The sequence below is a fragment of the Sarcophilus harrisii genome, chromosome 3 (genome assembly GCF_902635505.1).
Source record: "Sarcophilus harrisii chromosome 3, mSarHar1.11, whole genome shotgun sequence".
NCBI lineage: Eukaryota > Metazoa > Chordata > Mammalia > Dasyuromorphia > Dasyuridae > Sarcophilus > Sarcophilus harrisii.
In genome coordinates this window covers 370747173-370773969 of record NC_045428.1, presented here as the reverse complement: position 1 = coordinate 370773969, position 26797 = coordinate 370747173, and the positions used below count along the sequence as shown (strand labels likewise).

The 26797-nt window shown below is 36.6% G+C and overlaps 1 protein-coding gene and 1 long non-coding RNA gene across 2 annotated transcripts in view; one reads left to right on the top strand and one right to left on the bottom strand.

Moving 5' to 3' along the window:
* Positions 1-3417, bottom strand: part of DNAH7 (dynein axonemal heavy chain 7) — a 280267-nt gene extending 276850 nt beyond the window's left edge. Inside the window, exon 1 of the mRNA XM_031960292.1 lies at positions 3218-3417. Coding sequence (XP_031816152.1) covers positions 3218-3232 — 15 coding nt within the window. The 5' untranslated portion in view covers positions 3233-3417. The remainder of the gene's footprint in view (positions 1-3217) is intronic.
* LOC116422432 lies at positions 916-26797 on the top strand. Its single transcript, XR_004233062.1, has 3 exons — positions 916-1024; positions 4166-4309; positions 26589-26797. It is a non-coding gene; the product is annotated as an uncharacterized LOC116422432 (long non-coding RNA).

Sequence of the window (26797 nt, the reverse complement as noted above, 5' to 3'; positions counted from 1 at the left end):
AGACTAAGGATGTAAAGTTAAAAACCCAGTCAAAGAGTTCATAATCTAACTTGTGGAGGTGGGGATACCATGTGCATTAATAGGTACATACAAGATCTATATAAATAATCTCAAAAGGGGAGACTAGGAAAGGCCTCCTGGAAAGATGGTATTTGAGCTGAGACTTTAAGGCAACCAAAGAAACTAGGTGATAAGGATGGTAAGATGAACATTCCAGGTATAGGGCACTATTCAATGGCACAAAAAAGTTGATGGAGAATTTTGAGGAACGACAAGTAGAACAGTGTAGTTGGATTGTTGAGTGCATAAAGGGGAGTAAAATGTTACACACACACACACACACACACACACACACAAGGAATTAGGTTATAATGAAATTCAAATGCTAGAGAAGTCTCTATTTGAACTTGGAGATACTGTGGAGCTCTTGTCTCTTTTGGTAGCTGAATTGGAGAATGGATTATAGCTGAGAAAGACTTGAGACAGGTAGGCTAGGTTGGAAGATTATTGCCATAGTCCAGGCAAGAGATAATAACAGTAATGCAATAAAAATTCAATTATTAGAAAATTCTCAAACAGAAAAAGCAATTAATGAAATCCACTAATCAACTATACAGTAGTTATCCACAGAGTGCAAAGTACTGGAAATAAAAAGACAAAAATTAAACAGTGCCTTCCCTCAATAAGTTTACATTTTAGTGTAAATTCTTATTTTTAAAAATCTACTTGTGTATAAAACCATGTGATTTTACATTCTAACCACATGGGTACTCTTTCCACTGCTTGAGTTCACAATATCTCTATAACCCAGTAGCTAGTCTTGGATATTTGGTCTGACCAAAAAAGGCATCAGCTTATTGTTTGAAACCTGGAAATATGACTCTTCAAATTATCTTATTTGTCCTTAGACAATAAGCATGTACATCATCATTTGGTTCAGTAGAGTCTGCTGGACTGTCACAGGTTGTGCTCTGATGAGAACCTAGCATCCAGGATTACACCTACCATACGATGAGACATCAGAGTAAGTGGAGATTTTGCTAAATGATAATGATCCCTTATGTTACTAGATAAGTAAACCAACATTCTATCAATTTTCATCAAAAATTCACAACCTAATGAATACAAGTCAAATTTTAAAATAAATATTACCTTAGGTTCTGATAGTAATGAAGCATGAAGCTTTATAGGTAATTATAGATTACAAAATACTCAAAAGTATAAAGTTGGACAATTTATTAAAACTTGGTTATTATATGACATCAACATAGTTTCTGAAGTAAAGCAAGTTGCAAAGCCTTTATTATAGAAACTCTGATTAATTTGCATGATTACGATGATTATGATTCGCTTTTTATAGGGAGTCACTGCATAAGTCAATCAATTACTCCACTGCATTTAAAGTAAGTTTTATGATACTACTGCTTGATACCATAACCCGGTGAAAACCTGTCTCAACCAAAGAATGAAAAGTCCTTGAAAGCCACAGGGAGAATTTAAGTGACATTGTACAAACTGGATGAGGAACTCTGGTCATCCCTCAGTGAGAGGAGAACTTCTCAACCACCCTCCTTCCATTGTTCCAACCAAACAATAGAAAAGGACTTCCACCAATTGTGAGTCATCACTTCTCTACCAATGGACTTGCTGAACTTTCATCCTGGCTCTAGATACCTGTGATGGAGACTGTGCCCCAGTTTGGGGAGATATATTGTATCAGTTATATCACTCTGGTACACACCCATTTATAAAAGTTCACCCTGGTTGACTAATTGAAATCAATGGGGGAAATGTTGGAAATTTATGTGCTACAGCATTGGGTAACTTCTCCATGGGTTTATTTCTCAGGGTTATCTTGTGAATCTCAAGAGGCAAGTTAATAGCTGAACTCTGGGGACCCAATCTGCTAGTATGAGTAAGGGTCAGAGAGTAGCTCCAAAACATGTTCCATAGATACATTGATTTCCACTTGGCTATAACTATGCTTAAATAAAATATAGGAAAGAAAATGATGGGATTAGATGAAGAACTGTAGATCATTGTAGTACAATTAAAGTGTCCTGGATTCTGAATTAGGAGACTTGGATTAAAATTCAGTTTCTATTGAATGTGCAGCAGGTACTCTTCTAGCCGCTAGGAATATAGGAAGTCTAACTAATGGTAAGATATTTTTCCTCCTCTAAGACCCTAAGTTTCTCATCTGTATAGTGAAGGGTCTGGACTAGATATTCCCAAAGACTGTCTTTTGATATTTTTTTTGATTCAAATAATATTTATGGATAGAATGTAAAATTCTTGAGCTGAGCCTCTCATTTTTTTTTTTTTTTTTTTTTTGGTATTCCCTGCAGCTGGCACAAAGGTGCTTAAAAATGCTTGTTAATTGATTGACATGGGCTGAAATCTTCATTCAAGGGTAAAGCTATTGGCACTAGAAGGCTGAACTTGCAAAATATTAAGGGAAAGAGAAATCTAAAATAATGGAATAATTTTGCTTTGTGGAATTCTGACAGACAATGGGAATCCAATATTCATTGGGTTGGGTTGGTGAGTGAAGTGGTCTGAGGCCAGATAGAAGAAGGTTCAGAAGAGAGAGACCTAGGAAAAACCTTAGCTTAAAAAAGCAATGTTACCCACTACACAGAAGGTCATCAACAGTTGCCACCAGTGAGTTGCCACTGGACTCTGATAATTCTGGAAAAGTGAGGCTGATGATTTTTGCACAGCCCTTGTCTCACTTAAATCCAATTCATCTGCGAGTACAGACATCACCTTGTTGATATCCCTGGTCCTCTTCAAGAAAAGGGACAAGGAGAAAAGGGAGTCAGAGAGAAGTGGCTGACCCTGACACTCCGTGTTAACCCATGTAAGTTCTCTCTGGATCCCAGTTTGTTTGTTTGTAAAAAAAGGGTTTCAAGCAGCATGGTGGACTCAAGTCAGGAACATCTGGATTCCAATCCTGTCCCACACATTATCTGTGAGTGGCCCTGGACTGGACACTTTCCTGGGCTCGCTTGCTTCCTCGGTACAATGAGGGGGACGCTCTAAAACCTGCAGAGGCACGACCTACGCCCCCTCCAGCTCCAGGGGAGTGCCAAGACTAGCTGAGCTCCCCGCTGCCCACCTTGGGACGCCACACTTTGGAACCCTCGGGTCCCGTGCCTGGAGTTCATGGGGTGGGTAAGATCACTCCCCGGCGTATCCCGCTTGCCCATCTCACCTTATCTTTGCTCATAGCCAACGAGGAAGCCCTGGGGGGCTGGCAAGAGGCGGGGAGGAGGAGGAAGAACAGAAGGAGACGCGCGGAAGAGGGGCTGAAAGGTCGCTCCCTCCAGAGGCACCCAAGGGACGAGACCGAGACCGAGACCTAGAAGGGGACTCAGAGGACTCGCCAAGAACTCTGCTCGCTAGCAATGTTGTGGCTGGAGCTGGACCGTTGCTAAGCAACAGCCCGACTCTGGCGTTGGCTGGATGGGGGAGGAGCGCGTGCGCCCCCGCCTCTCAGAATCTTCCCGGGGCGGGGGCGAAAGAGGCTACCTAAGTGATGGGGAGTCGAGAAGTTCCCAAGTTCAAAACCAGTCTCAGTCACTTAAAACCGTAGTGCAGTTACCACATCTCAACTTCCTCGTCTTCAAAATGGGGATGATAATAATAATAGCACCCACCTCTCGGATTGTTGTGAGGATCAAATAAGAGAATTTTTGTAAAGTGCTTTACAGACGTTAAATACAACACCATGTAAATGCTAGCTATCGATACTATATTTCTACTATAACAATAATTTATAATATGTAATATGTTAATATTTTGTTATCATCATTATTATTACAAGTTGGAAGAGTGGGGCTCCAGAAAGGATTTTTCCCCTTTTAATAGGTTAGATCATCTATTTCTGTACTGAACCCCAACAAACCCACGTCCTCTTACTCCACCCCCCACTCCTAGTGTGCCCAAATCTCTTCTCTGGCAGCCTCTTCCAACTTCCTCTGCTATAAGGAGGCCCTTAGGGGACTGATGGAATGAGAAAACTGCGATAAAAATCTCCATAAGGTGTGTTTCAGCTATGTAGCTCAAGCTAAGGAAGATTAGGGTAGGCATGCTTTGAATTCACATCTTCCTTCTGTTCCCTTTTCATATTCCAAAAACTGACTCTGAAATCTTTTCAAAGGATCATAAAGCAAGCTGGAAAGATGAGAAAGATGAATCCCAGGAAGCAGCTCCCCAGGACTGAGCATCAGAGGTGGATCTTGAAATCAACCTAGGCAGTGATTTTTCCATTGTGCTGTGCTCCTGACTCTTAAAACACAGAATGGTAATAAACTTGCATCATTTTCCTTTCACTTGGTCTCCCAAATATTTGTTTTCTGGATTGCCTTATTTTGCTTGGTTTCCCTATATATTAATGGGGCCATTCACACCTAACTTTTCCCTTAGCTCTGGCTGCTTAACTAGTCACAGGGCTTGAATGAGATGGGAGTCAAAAATTCCATTCATTCTGATGAAATGGAGAACACCAGGCTCCTGATTCCTAAGAACCTCCAGGTCTTATCATGAGCTCTGAAGAACTACATTGTCTTCTGTTACCTATACAACCTAAGAATCAATGAACCTTTCCCCATGCTCTACACCTTAACTTTCTTTTATGTGTTGCATCGAGTAATGAGACTATGAAAACCTTGGGAGGCTTGATTTTTCTATTGGCAAACCTAGAGCTAAAAGTCTTTCATCTCATCAGAAGGAAATTTTTGACTATTATCTCATCCAAGTCTTGTGACTACAAGTAATTTGGTCATTCAAATTATGCTGTTCATATTTTATTATTGCTGTTATTATTTTTAATTCTCAGTGTCTAGGGTAGCTTTCCACACTAAACTTGATACATCACTAACTCACTACTTATGGAACCTTTTCTTATGGAACTTTTGTACCAAATAATATCATGTTTGTTGTTAAAGAGGGCAATAACCCCCCATAATTGTAAGTTAGTTTGTGAATATAGAAGTTCCTCCTGAGCTACTTAATCCACAACTCCATATGATTTAGTGAAATACCTAAATGATTAAAAATAGAAACCAGTCAATTTTAATAACTTGAAGCCCTTAATGAATGTACTTAATGAGTGGTGGAAAAGCAAGAGGAGGAAGTGAATATAAAAGTTTGGATAGTAAATCCATGAGAAATCATTTTTGTTTACCTCGCTAATGTTTTCATCATGGAGGCTTTAACTAAATATCCTCTATATGTGGCAAAGCTGAACCCCGATAGTAGCAAGTGAGACTGCATTGATTCCAATTGAAAAAAAACAATGCCCATGAGGTACTCGAAACATCAACAAGAGTCGGAGAGGAGCACTCTAGGAGATTGAGAGCCAGGAGCACTCTGGGAGATACAGAAGCTCACTAACCCACTCTTGAAGGTGAAGACAGAATCATTCCATCTTTGTGCTGGCTGGAGGCTGAAGGGAGCAGAGGCAAAGGACTACCTGCAAGAGCTCTTGGAACCAAGCAGAAAGATAAGTCTCTAAGAAAAACTAACCAGGCTCTTTTGGAGGAAGCAATAAAAGGTCAGAACTTTTAACATCTGGCTGCATTTGGGTGATTATTACTTTCAACTGAAACTAAGGCTGCCTCCAGAAAACCTCCCCAAGAAACCTGCTCCCAGAGAGAACCATTTTAAAGAAGAAAAACACCACATTGATGTTCAACCCCAGTCCTCATCTGTTAAGGGCCAATAGTACACCAGCAGGTAAAATACCCAAAACTAGAAGATTAAAAACCCTCACCAAAATCAGTGTCCCTTCTGGATGCCATAAGTATAATGTAGACCAGTTATGTTGGATGACTCTATGAAATTTTTATATGGGGAAAAGGGAACTAATAAACAGAAGATGACAATTTGCTTTTGTTGCCTTAGAAAGTTTTGTTTTTGGTTTTATAAAATAAAGTTCTAATTTTGTGAAAGCCATTAAGAGTTTTGAATTACTAATCTTCAGATAAGACTTTGTTTCAAGAGATTAGCTCTGCTAGCCAAATTTTAAGAAAGATTAGAGAATTCTAATTAATCTGCTCATTTTCTGCATCAGGTTTAGTTATGTTGACAATTTTGTGTTTTCTTTTATGGCTTTGGTGGGCTTTGTTTTGTTTGTTTGCTAAAAATGCTTTTGTGAGAAACAAACACTTAAAGATTTTGATGCCCAAATTTGTGCTGATTCTAAAGGAATTGTTTATGAGAAATGTTCTTTCCTCCTATAAAATATATGATGTAAACTAATACAGCTGCTAAACACTAAGAATCTTTTTAAAGTTTATTTTTACTTTTTAAAGAAATTTCCTGCTTTGAAAGATGTGAAAATATGGTATGTATGTATATGTGAAGAGAGACTCTTTCCCCCAATTTATAGATCTTCCTACACAAAAAGAAAAAGAAGAGAGATGGGATAACAAACCCAATTTAAAACATGGAGTCATCCTTTCGGATACATATATTTGGATCTATCAGAAAATACACACTTTTCAGGGATATGGATATGACTCAAAGAGGAATCATGTTACCATGAAAAAATTGGAAGGCTATATAATGTCAGCATACCAGAGACATTATTATAAACCAACAAATTAGTGGCAAGATCCTAGTGAAGAGACCTAAGATGTTTACTGAGTATATTAAGCACTTTAGAAGCAGAGAGAATCTTCTTAAAAGCATAAAAGAAAATAATCAGAAGAAAAAAAGAGGCGGAAAAGAAAGCTACCTGGATTCACCCAAATCACCAGCCATCCCTACCCAAAGAAACAAACCAGGAAAATCAAGGCTGAGGAAACTAAGCTATCAGAATGAATTCCCTATGAATTTGTTCTATAGTTAAAATAGAGTAAAGCTATTTGTGTACAGTGCCTGCAGTAGTTTTTCACTCAGATACCTCCTGATGATCAATAACATAAACTTGTGAGATAAGTGACTATGTTAAAGGGATAGGAGATGGCTGAGACTGCATTAGCACTATACTCTAACTAATAGAGCAAATACAAATAAATAATAAAGATTTTTGGATGGTGTCAGGTAAAATAGGATTTTGATTACTGTATGTTTTCAGTGTTATGATAGTTGCTGCTTTTTGTTATTATAGATTATATACAATTTTATTAATTAGAGGAAAAGAAGTTGAGAAATTGGTATAATTGGAGTAAAAAAATCTAGCATTTTTCTTCTATGCATGGTATTAATTTTCACGTAATGCCTCAGTTTTCCTACCATGAAATTGGGGATAATAAAAATGTTGTTTACTTGAGGGTTTTGAAACTTTCTATACAAGATTATGCAAGTACAAAATTACAGTTACAATAAATATCCTAGACAAGAAATAATCCCATAAAATTTGGACACTAATTCACACATGTGGAATCTGTTTGCTAGAAAACAGAGCTATATATATGGACTAATTCCCATAAAAACAAATGCAGAAAAGATCCTTGTTTATTACCACAGTGACCTGCTAATCATAACCAGGTGAAAAATATTCATTGCATTTAGTTCTTTTGGACACTAGATGGCAATGTATTCCCTGACAAACTAATAGTAAGAGAAAAATTGATTACATACCCAAAGCATGATTTTGTTTTTCACTTTAGCACCATATAGAAGATTAAAATGTTGACATTTCTAAAGTAGTAAGTCCCCATGAGGTATTTTTTTGGAAAGAAAACAATAAGTCTTTTAAAAAGTTTGCCATCTGTTAAATCAACTATTATCACAAGGCAATTTTTATACATTAATTTTTATTGAGGGTTTAATGATCTAAGGAAGATAAATTCAGAGGTCATAACTAATCTAATTTTTATGTATCTTTATAATTTTACTTTATAAAAAGATATAGAAATATATAGGATGTTTTTAAAAATCAAAACAGCTTCACTTTGAGAAGAAAAATAATACATTTTTAGCAGACAAATTTGCTTCCTGGGAGTTCTGGTAAAATTCTTGTTGTATGCCCAGAATGTCAAAAGCACTTACCTCTAACCTTATGTCTTAGAGACTTTTAGAACATATTGTACTGCACCATGTTTTGGGTTTGTCAGGTGACTTAAAGGTCTTTGGCACTCAGTTCATATTCCAACTTTTTATTTGTCCAATAAAATAATGCTTTCTTGCTCTGCTAGATAATCACATAGATATGTAGAGTATTTACATGATTGCTTAGGGCAACAAGGAGTCTTTTCTATTTGTTTTGGTAGTATTTCAAAGGAAACTATCATAAAGTCACCTCCTATCTGGACCAAAGGTTGAGGAAAAACCCTATCCAACAATTCCAATCCTATCAAATACCTCACTTAACTAAAGTCATAGATAATGAGATGCTATGACCTTGTAACTAATTTAATAAAGGGCCTCTTCTCTTCTTTCAAGATTGAAATATTTCTAAGGGCTATCATGGAGAAAAGAGTTTAGTCTTGTTCTGGCCCAAGATTTCTAGCCAAACTTAGAACAATGGGTAGAATTTGCAATGGAGCAGATTTAGACATGATGAAAGGGAAAATTTGCTGATAACTACAGTCATACCACAGCAAAATGGGATTTTTCCACATACCACAGAAAAAGTGGATTTTTCCTCATTGGAGATCTTTAAGCAGAGGCTGAATTACTACTATTTTAAAAAAAATTTTTTTAATGAATGACTACTCTTAATGACATTGTAAAAGACATTCCTATTTAAGAAATGGTTGGACTGGAGGGCTTGTAAACTGCAATGATCCTTCTGTCTCATATTGACTTAGAAAACCATATATTTACATTATATCAATTACATTTTTAATTTATTTTGTTAAATATTTCCAATTACATTTTAATCTGGTTCCTTTGACACTCACATGTTTAATCTTACCAGATTAAGTGACCTCAAAAGTCTATCCCAATTATGAAATTCTGCAATTCTTTAATGATAAAACTGAGATAATCTTTTTTATGTGAAACATTACACTGTCTTTGTAATCTGTGAAGATTACACCATAAATCAGATTTAGAGTAATACTGAGTGAGCTATTTTCTAGACTAGAAGCTAGTAGAAGGGGAATATTAATACCTAAGAGCATATTTGAAGGGTTTCTCCTCTTCTTTCCCCTCCCTTTCCCTTTCTCCCTCTCCTTCTACTCTCAGTTTAGTCAGGTGATTCTTAAAGGAAACTTAACAAATAATATTTCCCCAAAGCCAGGTTAGGGATAATTCCCCAGTGTTGGGATAAGCACAATGGAATGGCATTTTTCTTCTTCCCTAGCCAGCAAAATAGGGCAGAATCTTCATTTCTCACTAGGCAGCACTACTTTGGGCACCATATCTCAGGAAATTTATTATTGGGATAACATCATCAGCCTGTAACATCTCATCAGCTTCAATGTTGATCCTCTACTTCATCACTATCTCCTGCCTCTGATTGGAGGGTTTTGTATCTTTCTTTCCCCAAATTTATTTTATTTGAAGAAATAGGATAAACAAGAAGGAAAAACAGAAAAGTGATACAAAACAAAATAGAACATTATCATTTGCCCAGTAGAACATCAGGAAATTTTCAAAATATGTAACAACAAAATGAATTTTAAAAAGTATATATATTAGTAGAAGAAATATTAATAAATGTCCATCTTTACTTCCTTGCAAATTGTTTTTTTTGTTCTCTGCTGTATACCTTATTTATTTTATTTTTTCCCCCTTTCATCCTCCCCACCACCTGCAAGCAGATTATAGTTAAGAAAGGATATATTTATATATACATAAGTGGAGATATACATAGATAGAAACACATACATAGATACACACATATCACCTTTTCATCCTACTATCATCCCCAACCAAGCTACAATTAAGAAAAGATATATTTATGTATACATATGTAGATATATACCTACATACACATCCTTACACACACATGTACCCCATAGTGTCTTTCCTAACTCTGCTGATTCTTTCATTAAATTCAGCTCCATAACTTGGCTTACTGTTATTTACCCTTCCCTCCCTCAAAGATCTTTCTCTTGTCTTCTTCCCGCATCCTTTGCTTCCCCATCCACCTATCTCTCTTCCCTATTTCTTTATAGATTTTGGAGGGTGCTATACCTTTCATGGTATATATATAGTGTTCCTTTTCTGCCAGTGATACTCCAACCTATACCCCCACCCTCCCAGCCCATCTCAGCAACAGAGCTGGGCCTGGCTTTCCCAATCAGCTGAGGTTTCCTCAATCTTCTCAGACTCAGATCCCAACTGCACAAACTGTCCAGGAAGTGACAATCTCTGAGGTTCCTGCTGAGGTTCTAGCCACACCTAGCTAGCCTGAGGTATCCCTACTTGGTGTTTCTTTGAAGCTAGCCTGGAGGTGTTTGCACTTCAGACAGGTTAATCCCAACGGAGTCTTTCTTCTGATCTTCTTGTTCTGAGGATGCCTATTCTGCCCTAAGTACAAATTTGTTCTATTTATGGAGGAAATCAAGAGAGATTAAAATTTACCAACCAACTCTGCCATCTTCCCAGAATCTTCCCTCTTGATTATAAATTCCTAAAGAGCACCTAGGTAGCTCAGGGGTAAGAGTGCTAGGCTTAAAGTCAGGAAGACTCACCTTACTCAGACACTTACTAGCTGAATAACTGCTTAATCCTTTTTGTTTTAGTTGTCTAATCTGCAAAATGAACGGGAGAAAGAAATGGCAATTCACCTCAGAATCTATCCAAAAAAAGCCCAGGTGGGCTCACAAAGACTCAGACACAACTGAACAAAAAAGGGCAGAAATGTTATCCCATAGTTCTTTGCTATTCTCTAAATACCTAGACTGTGTTAATAAGCACATAGTATGGGGAGGAAAAGGGACAGAAACTAGACTTGTGATCTCATTGTTTTGGGGAACTCATAGATGAGGAAACTCCCTCTCCTAATGAAGGTTAGTAATTTCTCTGTAAATTATAACATCAGAAAGCTGTCTCTAGGCTGTGGTGTCAAACCCAAATAGAAGCAGAACTCTTGGGGCCAAATATTGATTTATAGAACCACAATTTCACATAATCTATGTTGTACTTTTATATTTCCCACTTACTTTTTACGCTGGTTCCATCACGTTTGACACCTCTGGCCTAGAGTACTAGAGTACTGAGAGATGACGTGACTTTCTTATATAGAACAATATGTTTAAATAACTAACTTGAACCCAGATCTGTTTGGATATAAAACTGACTTTCTTACTCAGTAGGCTCTAATTTAAAGGTATGGAATAAAAGTAGCTATGTTTAGTCTTTCTTTAGCCTAGTTGTGTCAAACATATAGTAGAACTTTCCAAAGAATGTACAAAAGCACAGGTTTGAATCATGTGACTGATGGCATCAGAAAGAAAAACAGTCTTAATTCTCATAGCTATAAGTTGCCAAAAAGGAGCTGTAGTAGGATGGATAGGAGGCTAGACCAGGAGTCAGAAACAACTGATGAGGTGTAGAGTAGTCTAGATTCCTGAGGGTCTAGAGCTTAGTGGCTATAAGAGAGTTATTAAGAATCCCCATTAAATCGGCCGCAGGTTCTAGGAGTGAAAGAATTAACTCATTCCCAAATATTAGTTGCAAAATGAAAGTTTATTGTTAGATAGAAATCAGAGACTGACTTCTATAGTGGCAGATATATGGAAAATGGAGTTTTGCACTGATAATGCAGTTCTCAGTGGACAGAAAGTCCTGGCAGCTGAGTGAGCCTCCGAGGTCCATCTGCAAAGACTTTAGTTGATGGAAGTTCATTATATTGGGTGCCTTGGTGGGTGTTGGGAAGCCCGAGTAGATGGGGTCTGGGCAGCCCAAGCAAGTCAGAATGGGGGCTGGGACAAGCCCAGATCTCCTATTGGGATTTAAAGGAATGCTTTTGACCAGGATTTGTAATTGAATCAAAGGCTCTGGCATTCTGAAAGACAACTTGTCTGGGGAGGATATGTCTCAGCCAGGAGGGGCTGTGAATCTGAAAGGAATCACAGATCAATAGGAAAAACAGTTTCTTAAGGGACCCCAACCCGCTTCAGAATTAAGTTCAAATCCAACCTCAGACACCCACTAACTGTGTGATCCTGAACATATCACTTAACTTTGGTTTGCTTCATTTTCCCAATAAGTAAAATGGAGCTAATAAAAGCCCCTGCCTCAGAGGGGAATGAGGAACAAATGAGATAATATCCTTAAAGCACTTAGAACATGGCCCATAATAGGTACTAGATGAATATTCATTCCTTTCCATCCTCCCCACTAATAACAATAACAACTCATATTGACATAGCTTTTTAATCACTAACAAGCATTTATTAAAGACATTATTAGCCAGATAGTGGGGTAAGTATGGAGAATATGAAGGTGTAAATGAACCAATACTTGCTTTATAAAGCTCTTTATCACAACAATGAAAGATTTTCAAAAATATGCTCTGTTTTCTTACTATTGACTTCAATCCATGTGAAATGGATTCTGATTAATTTTCTATTCACGTTTGACACAAAATGACATTAGCCAGGATATAAATGAACTGTTACTTACAGAAATAAAGTAATAGAGAGAAATAAAGTAATAGAGAGACAAGTTGCTACTATAACTTGTCAATTATTAACTAATCCTTTCATAATCTTTGGCAAACTGTTAGCCAGACTTTGGTTTAATATTGTATAAAATATAACAAGACAGTTTTTTTTTTTTTAAGCAGGGATAAGGACTCCTTCTGCTTCCTGTGTCTCCTAAACAAATTCCTTACACAAGGTATAAAGTCCTCATCCACTTACTCATGAACTAAAGTTCGTAGCTAGTTCCCACACCTGAGCTATACTTTTGGCTCTTATCTTCAAAAGAGATTTACATTTGGACACAGATGTTTGAGGAAAAGGAGGCCAAAAAGAGAGGAAAGGGAGAGTTATACATATATATACACACACACTCACATTGTCAAAGGAGCAAGGATTTGAGGTGACACGGCTTCTATGAGGATAAAGGTTAGCTGGAGTACATCAGTAATGGAAGTATGACAGAGGAATTCTAAATCAAGGATCTGGTGAAACCAAGATTTTGGGGGAGTTGGGACCAAGTGGGGTAAGAGCTGTATCAATTTTATGTGAATAAAAAATGGGGCACTGAAGAGTTTTGGTTAGGGAAGAGCAATTGTCCTGCCATACTGATGTATTTCTGCATTTCTGAGATCAGGCTTTTACTTTGTTGGGTGGACCAGCCCCTTCTCCCTTTCATATGGACACTCCTCAAAAATCCCCTTCTCTTTTTCAGACTTTAAAGAGTGAAATAAATGCTAGTTGTATGGTTATGAGTTGGGACTGAAGATCAGGAGAGCTAAGTTTGGATATATATATGTGATAGTGTTTGCTCTGGTCTCCCTCCTTCTGGGTTCTCTGGTACCCTTTAAGGTACTGGGAGGCACCCAGTCTCTTTTCTACTTGGTCCAGCCCCCACACTTTGAGTTCCTTCAATTTTAGAGGTCCAGTTTCCCCAGTTTTATTTAACTACTTAACAGCCAACTTAAGTTTAACAAAGGAAAATTTACTTCAAAGGTATAATAATATACAAACATGACCCTCACACCCACCACTTAAATCTCTGGGAAGCGAAAGGATATGAAGTTCACAGCTTTGTCAGTTCCTATACTGCCTAGTTTCAAGGCCAAGGCCACCTTGGGCTTCAGTCTAGATCACCATGACTCTCAGTTAGATCCAGGGACTCCATGGCCTGCAGCTAGAACGGGAAAGGACAAATAAAATAAAACAAAGCAAAATCCCAGGCTCTGGTCTCAGATACCTTTCCCTAACTAGTCAGGGGGAAAAAGCCAGATGGTACAATAGATAGAATTTTGAGCCAGGAATCTGGAAGATCTGAGTTTAAATTTGGCCACAGATACTTATTAGCTGTATGACTCCAGGCAAATCACTTAATCTCTGTTTACCTCATTTTCCCAAAATGTAAAATTATAGCTTTTTTCTCCCAGGGATGTTGAATGGGATAATAATTGCAAAGTGATTTGCACAGTGCCTGGCACATAGTGCTACATAAATTTTTATTTATTATCATTAATATAATTATCATTTTTCCACTCAAGTCAGCTTATGGCCCCTATGTAGTAGATAAACAGTACCTGCTTCTCCATAAATGCCACTGGGGGAAGGGGCAAGAGAGAGGGAGGAAAAACTACTATGACTAAATCTCTTTTCTTCTCAAGACTGGGGTGATACAGGTATCACCCCTCCCCTCATAATTTTAAAAAAATTTTCTGACTGCTTCTCTCAGGTTTGATAGTCAAGAGAGAACATTTCTTGTTTGAACATGTTGCTACAGCTTCCCTTAAACACTCAGGATCCTACCTGAGAGTTACTCTTTACAAATCATAAATTTGATGTTTTGGTTATAATTCATCAAATTATATAATCTTTAAAAAGAAGACATAGTCCTTGCTAATGTTAAATTATTGGAATCCTTCATATAGTACCCTCCCATCACCTTTGGCAGAGTGTTCCCATAATTTTCCTCTTTTCAAAGTCTTCAGTCTCTCTCTCTATTAGTTCACACTGTCTACAGAGGTGTTCAGTTTTCCTCATACTTAAAAAAAATCTTCTTTGGTCCTATTATTCCTTTAAACTACCATCTTATATTTCTCTTGTCTCTCACATGCTCACATTCCTTAGGGGAGGAAAAGCTGTCTCCTCTTCTCCTCCTCTTACTTTCTTCTCAGTCCCATGTATTCTGGCTTCTGACCTCATCACTCAACTGGAACAGCTCATGGCAAAATTATATCTGATCTCTCAAATGCCAGATCTGATGATCTTTTTTCAATCCTAATCCTTCTTGATCTCTCCACATTTGATATTATTGAGAGTCTTCTCCTGGATATACTTTCCTGTCTGAATTTGGGTGATATTATCCTCTTTTCATCCTCCTCCTATTTATCTGACCACTAATTCTCAGTCTCCTTTGTTGGATTATTATCTAATATCTTGCTATGTTAGAGAATTGGTTCTTCTCAGTGTCAACCCATCTTTGCAAAATTATCCCAACAGGATTCTTCGCCCACTAAGAAAACTGTCTTCTTAGCGAGCTGTCTTAGTGTCAATAAATCCCCTTGTGCCTGTATTTATATGAGCTTGGGAATTCTTTTACAAAACCTGTGCAACCGGCCAAGGGGGAATCCCATTGCTATTAGGAGATTTCTTAACCTCAATTCTTACAGTCATCAATAAGAGAGTCAAGATTTGAGCCCGGGGCCTTAAACAGCATCTATGCAAAATGGAATAGTCAATTAGGGAAAAATAAAAGATTGCCTTGCTTCTGCAAGATACCAGTCAATATTATATAGCATACATTTGTAGATCCAATCAGTATAGTTATATGATTTCCTCTCCAGTACCATTCAACAGTTGATCAATAAGGATGAAGGGGGTGAATGATGGAAGTCTAAGATTGGGATTCGCAAGTAGGATCAACAAAAGGACAAGGGGACAAAGAATTCAGAAGTAGAGGACAGTATGTATTTTTAATCTTTATTTTTATCCTGAATTTAAGCATGAACATTTCCATGCACTCAGTTAAACACAAAAAGAAGTTTCTGTATGAAATTGTTAATCTCCATTTCAAATAACTTGCTTTTTTAGAAATATATAATCTATAGTTTCTAAACTATTCTGTTTGCCTTGGTTCATTTTAATTTTTCTTTGGTTAATTTTTAATTTTTTTTCAATGATTTTCTTGTTGGCATCATTATTGCTAATCTTCCTCTCCTCTGAATTCCCCTTTCCCTTAATGGAGATAAAAAAAGAAAGAAAAAATCATTGTAATAAACATAATTAAGCAGAATAAATTGACATAGTCATTTCTAAAAATGTAGGCCTTTGTACTTTGTGTCCATCACTTCTGTCAGACAGAGTTAGATGACATATTTAACTATGGTTTGCCTGGAGATATGAATGTTAATTAGAATTCTTAAGTCTTTCAAAGTTGTTTTTCTTTACAATGTTATTGTATTAGTATAAAATGTTCTCCTAGTTCTCTTCACTTCACCCTGCAACAATTCATACTATCCAGATTCTCTGAAATAATATCTTTCATCATTTCTTATAGTATGATAATATTCCATTGTGTTTACATACTATCATTTTTGTCAGCAGTTCCCCAATTGGTGAACACCCTTCTATAGTCTAGAGGTTTTTCTTCTTTTAATCCCCCACTTCAGGATTAGGAAATTGTTTTCCTTATGGTTATTTCCTTCCTAAAATTATCCTCTCTTAAACTCACCGTCACAATTCCATTTGTCTGTTGAGTATGAGATATGTGTGTGTGTGTGTGTGCTTGCAAATGTGTATATGAATGCATCTATTATTGTATATCTCCTCTAATTCAATTAAGCACTTTACATAGTACCCAAAACATAGTAGGCATTTAATAAATATTTGCTGATTTAACAGATGAAAAGAATTCCACCTCTCCTTCTTTCTATACTAGTATATTCTTTTTACCTCTCTTTCTGCTCTTACAACTTTCAAAACAGAACCAATTCAGGTTCAGGACTTCCATGACCCACTCCCACTCTCTTTTTCACTCTTTCAATACTCTTTTAAGTCATTAAAGTCACTGGAAGAGAAATCTATGTCTTTTTCTCCCTATTAGAATGTTAGTACTATATCATCCTACAAATCCTGCCAATTGCTCAAAAACACTAAGGTTTCTAGGTTTCTCTTGATTCTTGTGATTAAATTTCAAAGTTCTCACTCAGTTCTGGTCTTTTCATCAGAAAGTCCTCTATTTCATTAATGACTTATTCTTTTCCCTCTAGGATTGTACCCAATTTTGTGGTGCAAGTTATTCTTGGTTGCAAGCCTCTATCTTTTTCTGTTAAAAATATATTTCAAAACCTCCTCTTGTTTATAGTAGAGGCTTCCAGATCTTGTGTAATCATGTCTATAGTCCCGTGGTACTAGAACTTTTTTTTTAGATGCTTAAAGTATTTTTCTTTGATGTGGAAGCTCTGGATTTTGGCTGTTATTCTTAAAACTTGTGGGGTGGGGGTGAGCAGAGCCTCTTTCAAGAGATAATAGGTGGATTTTTTTCTATCCTTACTTTGGTATCTGGTACCAGATACCAATACATCTGGAAAATTTTCATTTATGATTTCTTGATATTCAGTAGTAATACTTCTCATTCTCTCTAATCCCTTCTCCATCCAAATGTAATGTGTTGCCAAGTTCTGTAGAATCTGCCTTCCTAACATCTCTGTGAACTCACCTTTCTTTCCTCTGACACTGTCACCATTCTGGTAAAAGCCCTCATCACCTACTGGATGGGCTATTTCAGTAGCCTTCTAGTGGTCTCATTATCTCATCTTTCCCCACTCCATTCCATCATGTGTGGGCCTGTCAAATCAATCCTCCTAAAGTACAGGTGCTCATATCACCCCTTTATTCAAAACTCCAGTTATCCCTTATCATCTTCAGCAAATATGAAATCCTTTTTTTGGTATTCAAATACCTTTATGATCTGGCTCCATAATAGTTGTCCAGTCTTTTTGTACCTTACTTCATGGTGCAGGGACATTGTCCTTCTTGGTTTTCTGCAAAAAAAAAAAGCCATGCTTTATTTTCCTACTCTTAATATTGACACTGGCTGATCCCTATACCTGAAATTCTCTCCCTCGTCCTCATCTCTGCCCCCTTGCTTCCCTTCCTTCCTTCAAGTCTCAACTTTAATCCCACTTTCTACAAGAAGCCTTTTCTAATTATCTTTAACGATAAATCCTTCTCTCTGTTGATTATTTTCTATTTACCCTGTGCATATGTTTGAATATAGTAATATGCATACTGTCTCCCCCATTAGACTATGAACTTCCAGAAACTAGGGACTGTTATTTGACTTTCAATATGTCCCTAGCACTTAGTACAATACCTGGTATATAGCAGGAGCTTAATAAATGCTTGTTAATTGGTTAACTTTCTTAAATGATCTCTCTTTTACCTGCTTTCCATGTGAATTGTTTTAATAGCTTACATTTGCTTCTATCTTTTTCAAACTTTTGATTTTGTTCTATTATTTCTTTCTGTCTCATAGAGTTATTTATTTCTATTTGGTCTATTCTAATTTTCAGAGTCCCTTATTTGAGTAAGGTTTACTACTTTCTTTTCTAAGTTCTATATTTTCTTTGTAATTCTTTCCTGCAGAGATTCAATTAATTTTTAAATTAATTTAATTCATTGTGAAGAGCCCATTTTTATTCTTTTATGTCTCCAATTAAAATTATTATGGAGTAATTCTTTCTTTTTAGGCTTTGAGAAATCTCTAGATCTATTATTATTTTTTTAATATTGGTTTTTGCCTTCTTTGATTTATTTACCTCTCCAGCTTTAGTTTCTATATTGGGACTTTTTTTTTTGGCAGGGGCAACCTCTACTTCCATTGTGTGTGTGATTGGAGCTGCTTTTTCTTCACCTTGGCCACCTGGGTCATCCACAGAGTCATACAAACTAAAGGTACTTATGGCAGGTGACAGTCATGCTAGAAAATTGCCCATTTGTTAACCCATATGTGGATTGGCTTTGCTGGCCACGATCTTTTCCAAAGCACCTGGGTTTCTGGCTGACATTTTTTGTACAGCTATGAGTTGGGAAAAGTCACTTACTCTAATTTCTCATTGCATTCTTGATCACTATTTGTTCTGATACAAATTTCAGGTTTTTGCTGAAAAAGGATGGTTCTGTGATCTGCCTCTAGTTCTAGCTGCCATCTTGATTTGAATTGTAAAACATTAAACTGATTAACAGTAGAGTCAAACTAGAAAAGGGAAGAAAATGCTCCAGAGCAGCAGTAATGGATTAGAGAATACTGGGGGGGGGGGGCGGGGAGGGGAGGAGGAGCAGAATAGGTTTTAGGAAAAGATATGGTCAGATAAAGAATATTAAAGCTCTTGATTGTAGAAACAGAATGTCTTTGGGTGATAGGGTAGATCGAAGATATGATCATCCTCATGTGTGACTGAAGGATAGTTAAGGAATATGTCATGGTAGTTAAGGAGGCTGAGGAATTCACAATCAGCTGTTTTGAAGGAATAGCAATGTGTCTTTTGAAGTCTCCTAGTATAAGGGCAAGGTTTAGGGTGAAAAGAAAAATTCTGAGGCAGACAGATACTGAACTTCTTGAGAAAAGAGGGAATTGGGAAATCAGAGGCAACAGCCATGCATCTAGATTTAGTGCCATATGTAAATAGTAAATACTGGAAACAGATTTGTTGTTGTTCAATCATTTCAGTAATGTCAGGCTCATAGAACCAGTAAAAGTGTGAGGCCAGATTTGAACTCAGTCTTGATTCCAGGACCAGCACGCTATTCATTGTGCCATTTAGCTGTCATTGAAAGCAGAAGAGGCCGCTAAGTGATGGTAACAAAGGGATCATCAAGAAGTAAAAATGAGAACAAGGAGTATGACAGCTCCTAGTGTTTCCAGTGCTATGAGAAAATGCAAACAATACTGGAAAGGATGGGTGGGGGGCAGGGGGAAGATTCAGGTCTCTGTGAGTGACAGAAGATAAAGCATTAGAAAAAGAGTTCTAAAACGAAGAAAAATTTGTTAATAAGAGAATAGAGATCTTCCATGCAGAAGGACTATATGGAGTTTGGTACTGAGAATCGTGTGAATAATGCAGGTCTAGGAGATAGAAATCAGCTTAATCTTTCGCTATTTGAGGGAAATCATCGTGATAGTATAAGTCTGGAACAATTCCACTAAAAAAAATAGGGTCCACAAAGGGTATGAGCTGCTTGACTGCTAGCAAATTCTGATGGGGAAAGAATTAAATGGCTTAGTAATATTAAGTGTAGTATATTATTTTTCATTCATTTTCAATCATATCTGACTCTGACCCCCTTTGGGATTTCTTTGGCAGAGATTCTGGAGTGATTTCCCATTTCCTTCTCCAACTCATTTTACAGATGAGGAAACTAAGTCAAATAGGATCGAACAACTTGTCCAGGTATGAAGCCAGAATTGAAATCAGGATGATGGGCTTCCTGACTATGGCCTAGCACTCTATACACTAAGCCACCTGGTTATCCCACCCTCAGGGATAACCACATAGGTCTCTGGAAAGTAGAAATCCACAGGAAAGGAAGTCTTCTTGCCTCTCTAACAATTCCAGCTTCTTTTCATATGTAGAAAAATGCAACTATTATAAGTCTAGAGGACTGTATAAGTTACTTGGGAAAAGTCAAATGTCCACTAGAAAGGGAAAGGGAATTAGCTTAACTGTTTATGGGCTTGAATATAAGGCCTTCACTTTTTCTACCAGGCTAAAAATAAGCTGTCCTATCTCTAGTCAATATTTTGTTAGCCTGAAGATTTGCCCGTGAACTTAGGGCCCTTTTCCTTTTGTTTTGAAGATCTAGAATTGAGTCAAATTCTGATATTCCCAGGGGAAACTCTGGGTGGAGGCAAACAAACCAAATTCTGATATTTCCAGGGGGTAACTCTTGGTGGAGGAATGGGCCAAAGAAAATTACTTAGAAAGAAGCCTCCAAAACTGAACCCCATCTGTGTGAGCTCAGAACTTCAATAATAAGCTACAGGGTTACAATTACTAAACCTTATATGATGGTCAGTAAATGTTAAATGAAATTATAATACTAAGAAACTTCTATAACATATATAAATTTTGTACATGGATTCTTTCACTTATAAATGTTAAGCTAATGGAAATTAAATAATGTATTCAAGCTACAGAGAAAATGGTGTCAAAAGTTAGAATTAGAACTATCTTCTATGCCTTCATCAACCATAGATGTCTCTAAGGACCACCTTGGAAATTGGTCACTTGTTTTCCATCAGAGTCTGATTGTGACCCAGATAAAAAATGATAAAAAATCTTTATTACAAAGCCTGGTGACATATATATATATATATAGTGTACTTCTACAAATTACCACTCTTGCAAGAAATTTCAATCAACTCAATAAATACCTTTTGAAAATAATAGTTTGATTTCTTTCCCTTTGGTTTTCAAATTTATACAGGTCTCTATCATAAAATTAAACTTTTACTTGGACCTACATACTCTCCCCATTGCCATCCTATATGTTTCTTTTTTTATATGTCCAAAATCATTGAATGGGTAGCTTCTACTTACTGCTTCTATTTATTGCTTAATCTTCTAGAGTGTTATATATGACCCAAAATGGGGTCATGAAGAGTTGTATGTTACTGAAATATAGGCCATCACTTGTTTCTCTTTTCATTTAATTGCCTAAAATTTCTTTCCCCATAATAAACAACTGCCTCATTTTTCTCTGTTAGTCTGCAACATAATCTTTATGTGGTTTCTTCTGGTTGAATAGATTCAATACCTAGATTGCTAAACTACACCCAGTGGTCTCCTTGCCACCAGTCTTTTCCCATTTAAATCCATCCAGCACATCACTGCTTATTAATCATCCTTCACACTCAATTGCTTCTGAAATTAATTCCAAATTTTTCACCCTTGCTTTGTCCGTCTTCCAGTAATTCGTTCTACCATATCTGGCAGCACTAACCCTTATTGCACTCCATGGAATCATAGACTATTGGGGCTAGAAGGGACCTTAGTTATATAATCTAACTTTTTTGAACAGACAAGGAACAGGTTCAAATATATAACCCACCCACCACCCAGTTAATTCCAGGCTTCCTATTACCCAAAAGCAAATCCAAATTCCTCTCTTATGCTCTTCATAACATAGTCTCTACCAATTCTTGTCTTAGATTTTATTTACTCCCTGCCATACTCTAGCCAGTAAGCACTGGCCTCCTTGCTGTTCTATGATCAAGACATTCCATCTTTCAGTTTTGAACATCTTTTTCTCAATGTTCTCCATTCCTGGAATGCTCTTCCTCCTTATTTCTGTCTCCTGGCTTTCTTCAAGTCCCAACAAAAATCCCATCTCCTACAAGAAAACTTTTCCAATTCCTTTTAATTCTAACATCTGCCTTATTTTAATATTTCCTACTCATCCTATAGCTCATTAGTACATATTTGCTTGTAGTCTCCCCCATTAGATTGAGGATGGGTGTTTTGGGCCAGAACTCTGAACTTGAAAGAAAGGATTCTTACAAGATACCAACTCAGTGGAATTGAGGAGACAATGGTTATCTCATTTAGCATGGTTCAGTATGATTGATTTAATCTTATAACAAATAATGGTTTCCTAGTGATATAATGATTGGTTTATACTCAGTGTAAAGTATATAAACTGGAAGCCTCAGCTAGATTGATACACAGAGACAGAAAAGACAAGAGAACTGCAGACAGGAGCTTAAGCTCTCAGAGGCTCGGAGAGAGCGCTAGATAAGACAAGCGAGGAGGCTGAAGACAAGACTGGAGGCTGAAGCACAAGCCCTTGGACTCAGATTCATCACATCTTACACCAGCTTGGTGGCAGGTTCTCCTCCTTAGCTTCTCCACTGAAACGAAGACTCCAGAAAGCCTCTAAGAAAGCTAACCGGGCCCTTGGCAAGGAGGCAATAAAGAATTTGGACATTGGACTTTAACACCTGGCTATTCTCAGGGTGATTACTGAACTGAAGGCTGCTCCCAGAAACCCCCAGAAAACCGAACAAAAGAACATTACAGGCAGAGATTGTATTTTGCCTCTTTTTCTATCCCCAGGGTTTGACACAGTGTCTGGCACATAGGAAGTGTTTAATAAATCTTTAATGTTTGATTGACTGATTGGCAGGTTCAGAGAAGCTAAATGATTTGTCTAAAGTCACACTACTTGCTAGAAGAAAACACTATAGACCAGTAGTTCTCAAAGTATGGTCTAGAGAATCCTGGGGAATCTCTGAAACCCTTTTAGAGGGTCTACAAATTCAAAAATAGTTTTTATTTCCAATATGGTAAATGTCTATAAATATAACCCAGATAAACAAAAACGCTTTGGAGAGATCCTCAATAATTTTTAATAGGATAAAGATACTGAAAACAAAAGTTTGAGAACCACTGCTATAGACCCTAGATTTAATTAGATCCTAGGTTTAATTCAATAACTATTTGTTTACTGCCTATTACTTGCAAGGCCCTGGAATCTCCTAACTTCCTGATCTATTTATGACTTGTGAGGAAACTGCCAGGACCAAGACCTAGACTAGCATCCCTTTTACTTGTTATACCTGGTTTGACACCTAACTGAAAACAAAAATGAATATTGGAGGATCCCTTTGATGTGTCAAATTATATTCAAGTTCTTTCCTAAAACAAAGAGGCTCCAATTAAATGAATCACCTGTTCAGACCTGCAGGGTATATGTAACTACTAAAGGAAAGCCCATTTTCCTGAAGCATGCCATTAGCAATTTTGTAAGAAGTCAAAAATAGCAATAGACTCAAAGTTCATCTGTTCTCTGTGGGGAAAAAGTCCATGATAGATTCATAAGGAATATAAGAATCAATCTTATCTTTGAAGAAAATTGCTAATTTGTCACTTTTTTTTCCTTCTACAAACTGAATAAATCTATTTCTTTAACCCTTTCCAATCTTCCTTAATTTATTTTCCTTTTTTAATTTTTGTTTTAGCAGCATTCCCAATTCTCTACAAATGGATTAATGACAAAAGGAAACATACTTAATAATATAATATTACTACATTCAGATAGACACAATGGCATGTTATAAATAAAAAAATGCATTTTCCATTTTATACATTATTTCTTTCAAATTTAGTGATTCCTTGACTTCAATATCTGAGTTTAATTCAAAACATTTATTAAACACTTTAAGGATACAAGTAACTATACTCCAGATATGGAAGCCCAAATATAAAGGGGAAAAAAGCTTCCAGGGCTCTAGAAAATACAAACTTGGATTTCATCATAACTTCTTTTCTCCAAATGGCTCAAAATGTTTTGACAATATCATGCTATATTTTAAATAGGTAAAAATAGATAGTCTTATACTCAGTTTATAGGTTCTTTGGTGGCATTGTGGATAGAGTACTGGGCCTGGAGTCAGGAAGACATCTTCTTGAGTTCAAACCCAGTCTCAGACACATATTAACTGTAACCCAAGATAAGTCACTTAACCCTATTTGCCTTAGTTCCTCCTCTGGAAAATGAGCCAGAGAAGGAAATGGCAAACCCAGGCCAGTATGTTTGCCTAAAAAACCTAAATGAGGTCATTGAGAGTTAAACATGACAAAAATACTAAAAAAACAACAACCTAACCAGATGGAAAAACTGAGATTCAACTCAAGTTGAGTTTATCATTGCTATAGTGCCTAAAAATTATTGCTTGAAATTCTCTATCTGGTTCATATAGCATAAGTTTACTCAGCATATTATCTCCCACCTTTATGCATCCAATAAGCTATCTACCATTCCTGGAATACTCTCTTTCAGTCTTTCCTAAGAATTCTTATCTTCCTTTAAAATTATATTCAGAAGAAATTTTCATGAATTCTGCTTTTATCCTCTCAGCTGTGAAGAAAAAAATCTCTTTGAATTCCATTTTATTTACCTGTCAGTGCATATATGTTTTCCCTAATATCCTAGAAACCAGAAACTTACATTTTTGTAAATTAATAACTTCAGCACTAACACAGTGACTTGCATTTAGTAAACATTTAACAAATGTTTATTGAAATGAATTCGATCTGGAAATTAAAAAAATACTCAGTATTTTGGAAAACAGTAAGCATCAATGTTATTTTATGAAACATTAAAGCATTACAGGTAAATCAATATTCTGACTAAACTTTATTCTTATTTCTCCATATTCCTTATGTTCTTTTTCACTCTTTGAGACAACATTTATTGGAAAATAATAATACTTAAAAGGATCTATGACCTTAGCAATTTGAATCTTTCTTGCAACAATGAAAATTGTTATCTTTCCATCCTTATTTGTGTTATCTATGTACTCCCATAAGCACATCTCAAGTGATTTACCCTAATAAACTAGGGGCCTTCTTTGCTTTCTCTTGAGATCAAAAGGATACCAAATGGTTACCTGATATTCATCACTTGTAACTGTTGAGATACCTGTCTGTTTTCAATTACATATTCCCCAATAATATTTTTGCTTCACTTCTGTATAGTTTTTTATTATACATTATAGCCTGTTCGTGTGTTTTTCTCCATCTGCTTTTCCATTGCTCTGTATAATATTCATTTTTAAAATTATCCAGATATAGTTTTCCATGACTTTCTGATATACAACACGGATAAAATTTTGGTATTAAAAACATGAGCTTTGTTTCTGAGAGAATCTGGGATCATTAAAGGAAGTATGTAATTTCCTGAAGGCAATCTAACCCATTTTTCTCCTCCTGTTTAAATTTGGGCCCAATTCATTATTCACTTATATTATTTGTCTGGGTATTAGACATTCTTCATCCACTTTGTTTATATTGTGTGAGTGATTAGATAAAATTCCCTAGGGTAGTTTCTGATTTCATTTGAGAAGATTTGGAATATTTTAGAGCTTGGTACAACCAATCTTGCAGCATAAATAAGATCACACTGCCACGAATGGGCAGGTTATTTCTCCCATCTGGGAAAACCAAATAAAATTCCAAAGCTGTAATAGACAGTCTGGTCATATTTTTAAAATTCATAAATTCAGGGGGGCTGAAGTTTTATGGATTGTGGGTAGAAGAACTTTAATGAGATCAAAGTGGGGAAAGAATAGGAATCTTAAAAGATGCATTTAGCCTTCACATTGGTGTGCACATTCCTGGGAAACTGAGGAGGAAGAAAGGAATTCAGGACAAGATACACAAAACAGATGCCCAAGTAAAATAGGAAGGGTATGTATGATTGTCCACTTGGGAACAAAACAAGGAGACAATATAGCCACACTATTCAGATCTGGCATAGATAAGACACTGGCCAGATGCACTCCTATTAAAAAAAAGACTATCAATGGCCTTGAGTCTTATGGAAGTATAGAGAAACACAGCTCTGTAGAATCTGCAAAGTTTTGAAGTAATTAAACAGGCCCTGTTAGCTTCTTACAAAGGAGCCTGTGTGTATGAGTAAGGCTCTCGTTAGCATATAAAACATACAGTGTAGATACAAGACAGATGTCAGGCACATGTGAAGAGTTATTTTCACTCTACTCCAGTTGGACATTATCTGTAAATAGGAGGTTCCCACCTTCAACTAAGACCTCCATCTTTAATAGAAACCCCACCTAACTAGGATTCTTCACTCTAACTCCTGCAAATGAGGAAACTGAGTCTTAGGGAAATTGAGGGACTTGCCCAAGATCACATGATTAATTCTGAGACAGAATTCAAACTCAGCTCTTCCTTATTCCATGCTATTCACTGCACCATGCTGCTTTAGAGAAGTCTGGCCCTCCTTTTAAAGATTTTGTCCAGATTTCTACTTCCTTTGAGTAGTTTCCTCTCATGTTCCAGTGGAATACAGAATACAGAATACACACACACACACACACACACACACACACACACACACACTGTGGGAACTCTCTCCCAGGGAACCTCCTGGGAACTAGAGATGTAACTTTGATCTGAACAGAGATTTTTGTTTTTCTTTATTTTGATAGATTTGTTTGTTTTTCTTTTATTTTAACAGACTCTTCATTTTATAGACTTTTCTGCCCAACAGCAAGGCAACCAGTTGAAAAAGAAAGACAACTGAACTGGGATTCTAAGGACTTGCTTTCAGTGACTACTACTAAAACTAAAAGAATTGGATGATCAAGTCAATGCTGAAAGTAATAAACCCCTTAATCTAGCAGTCTCACTACTGATTTGTATCCCAAAGAGATAATAAAAAGAGAA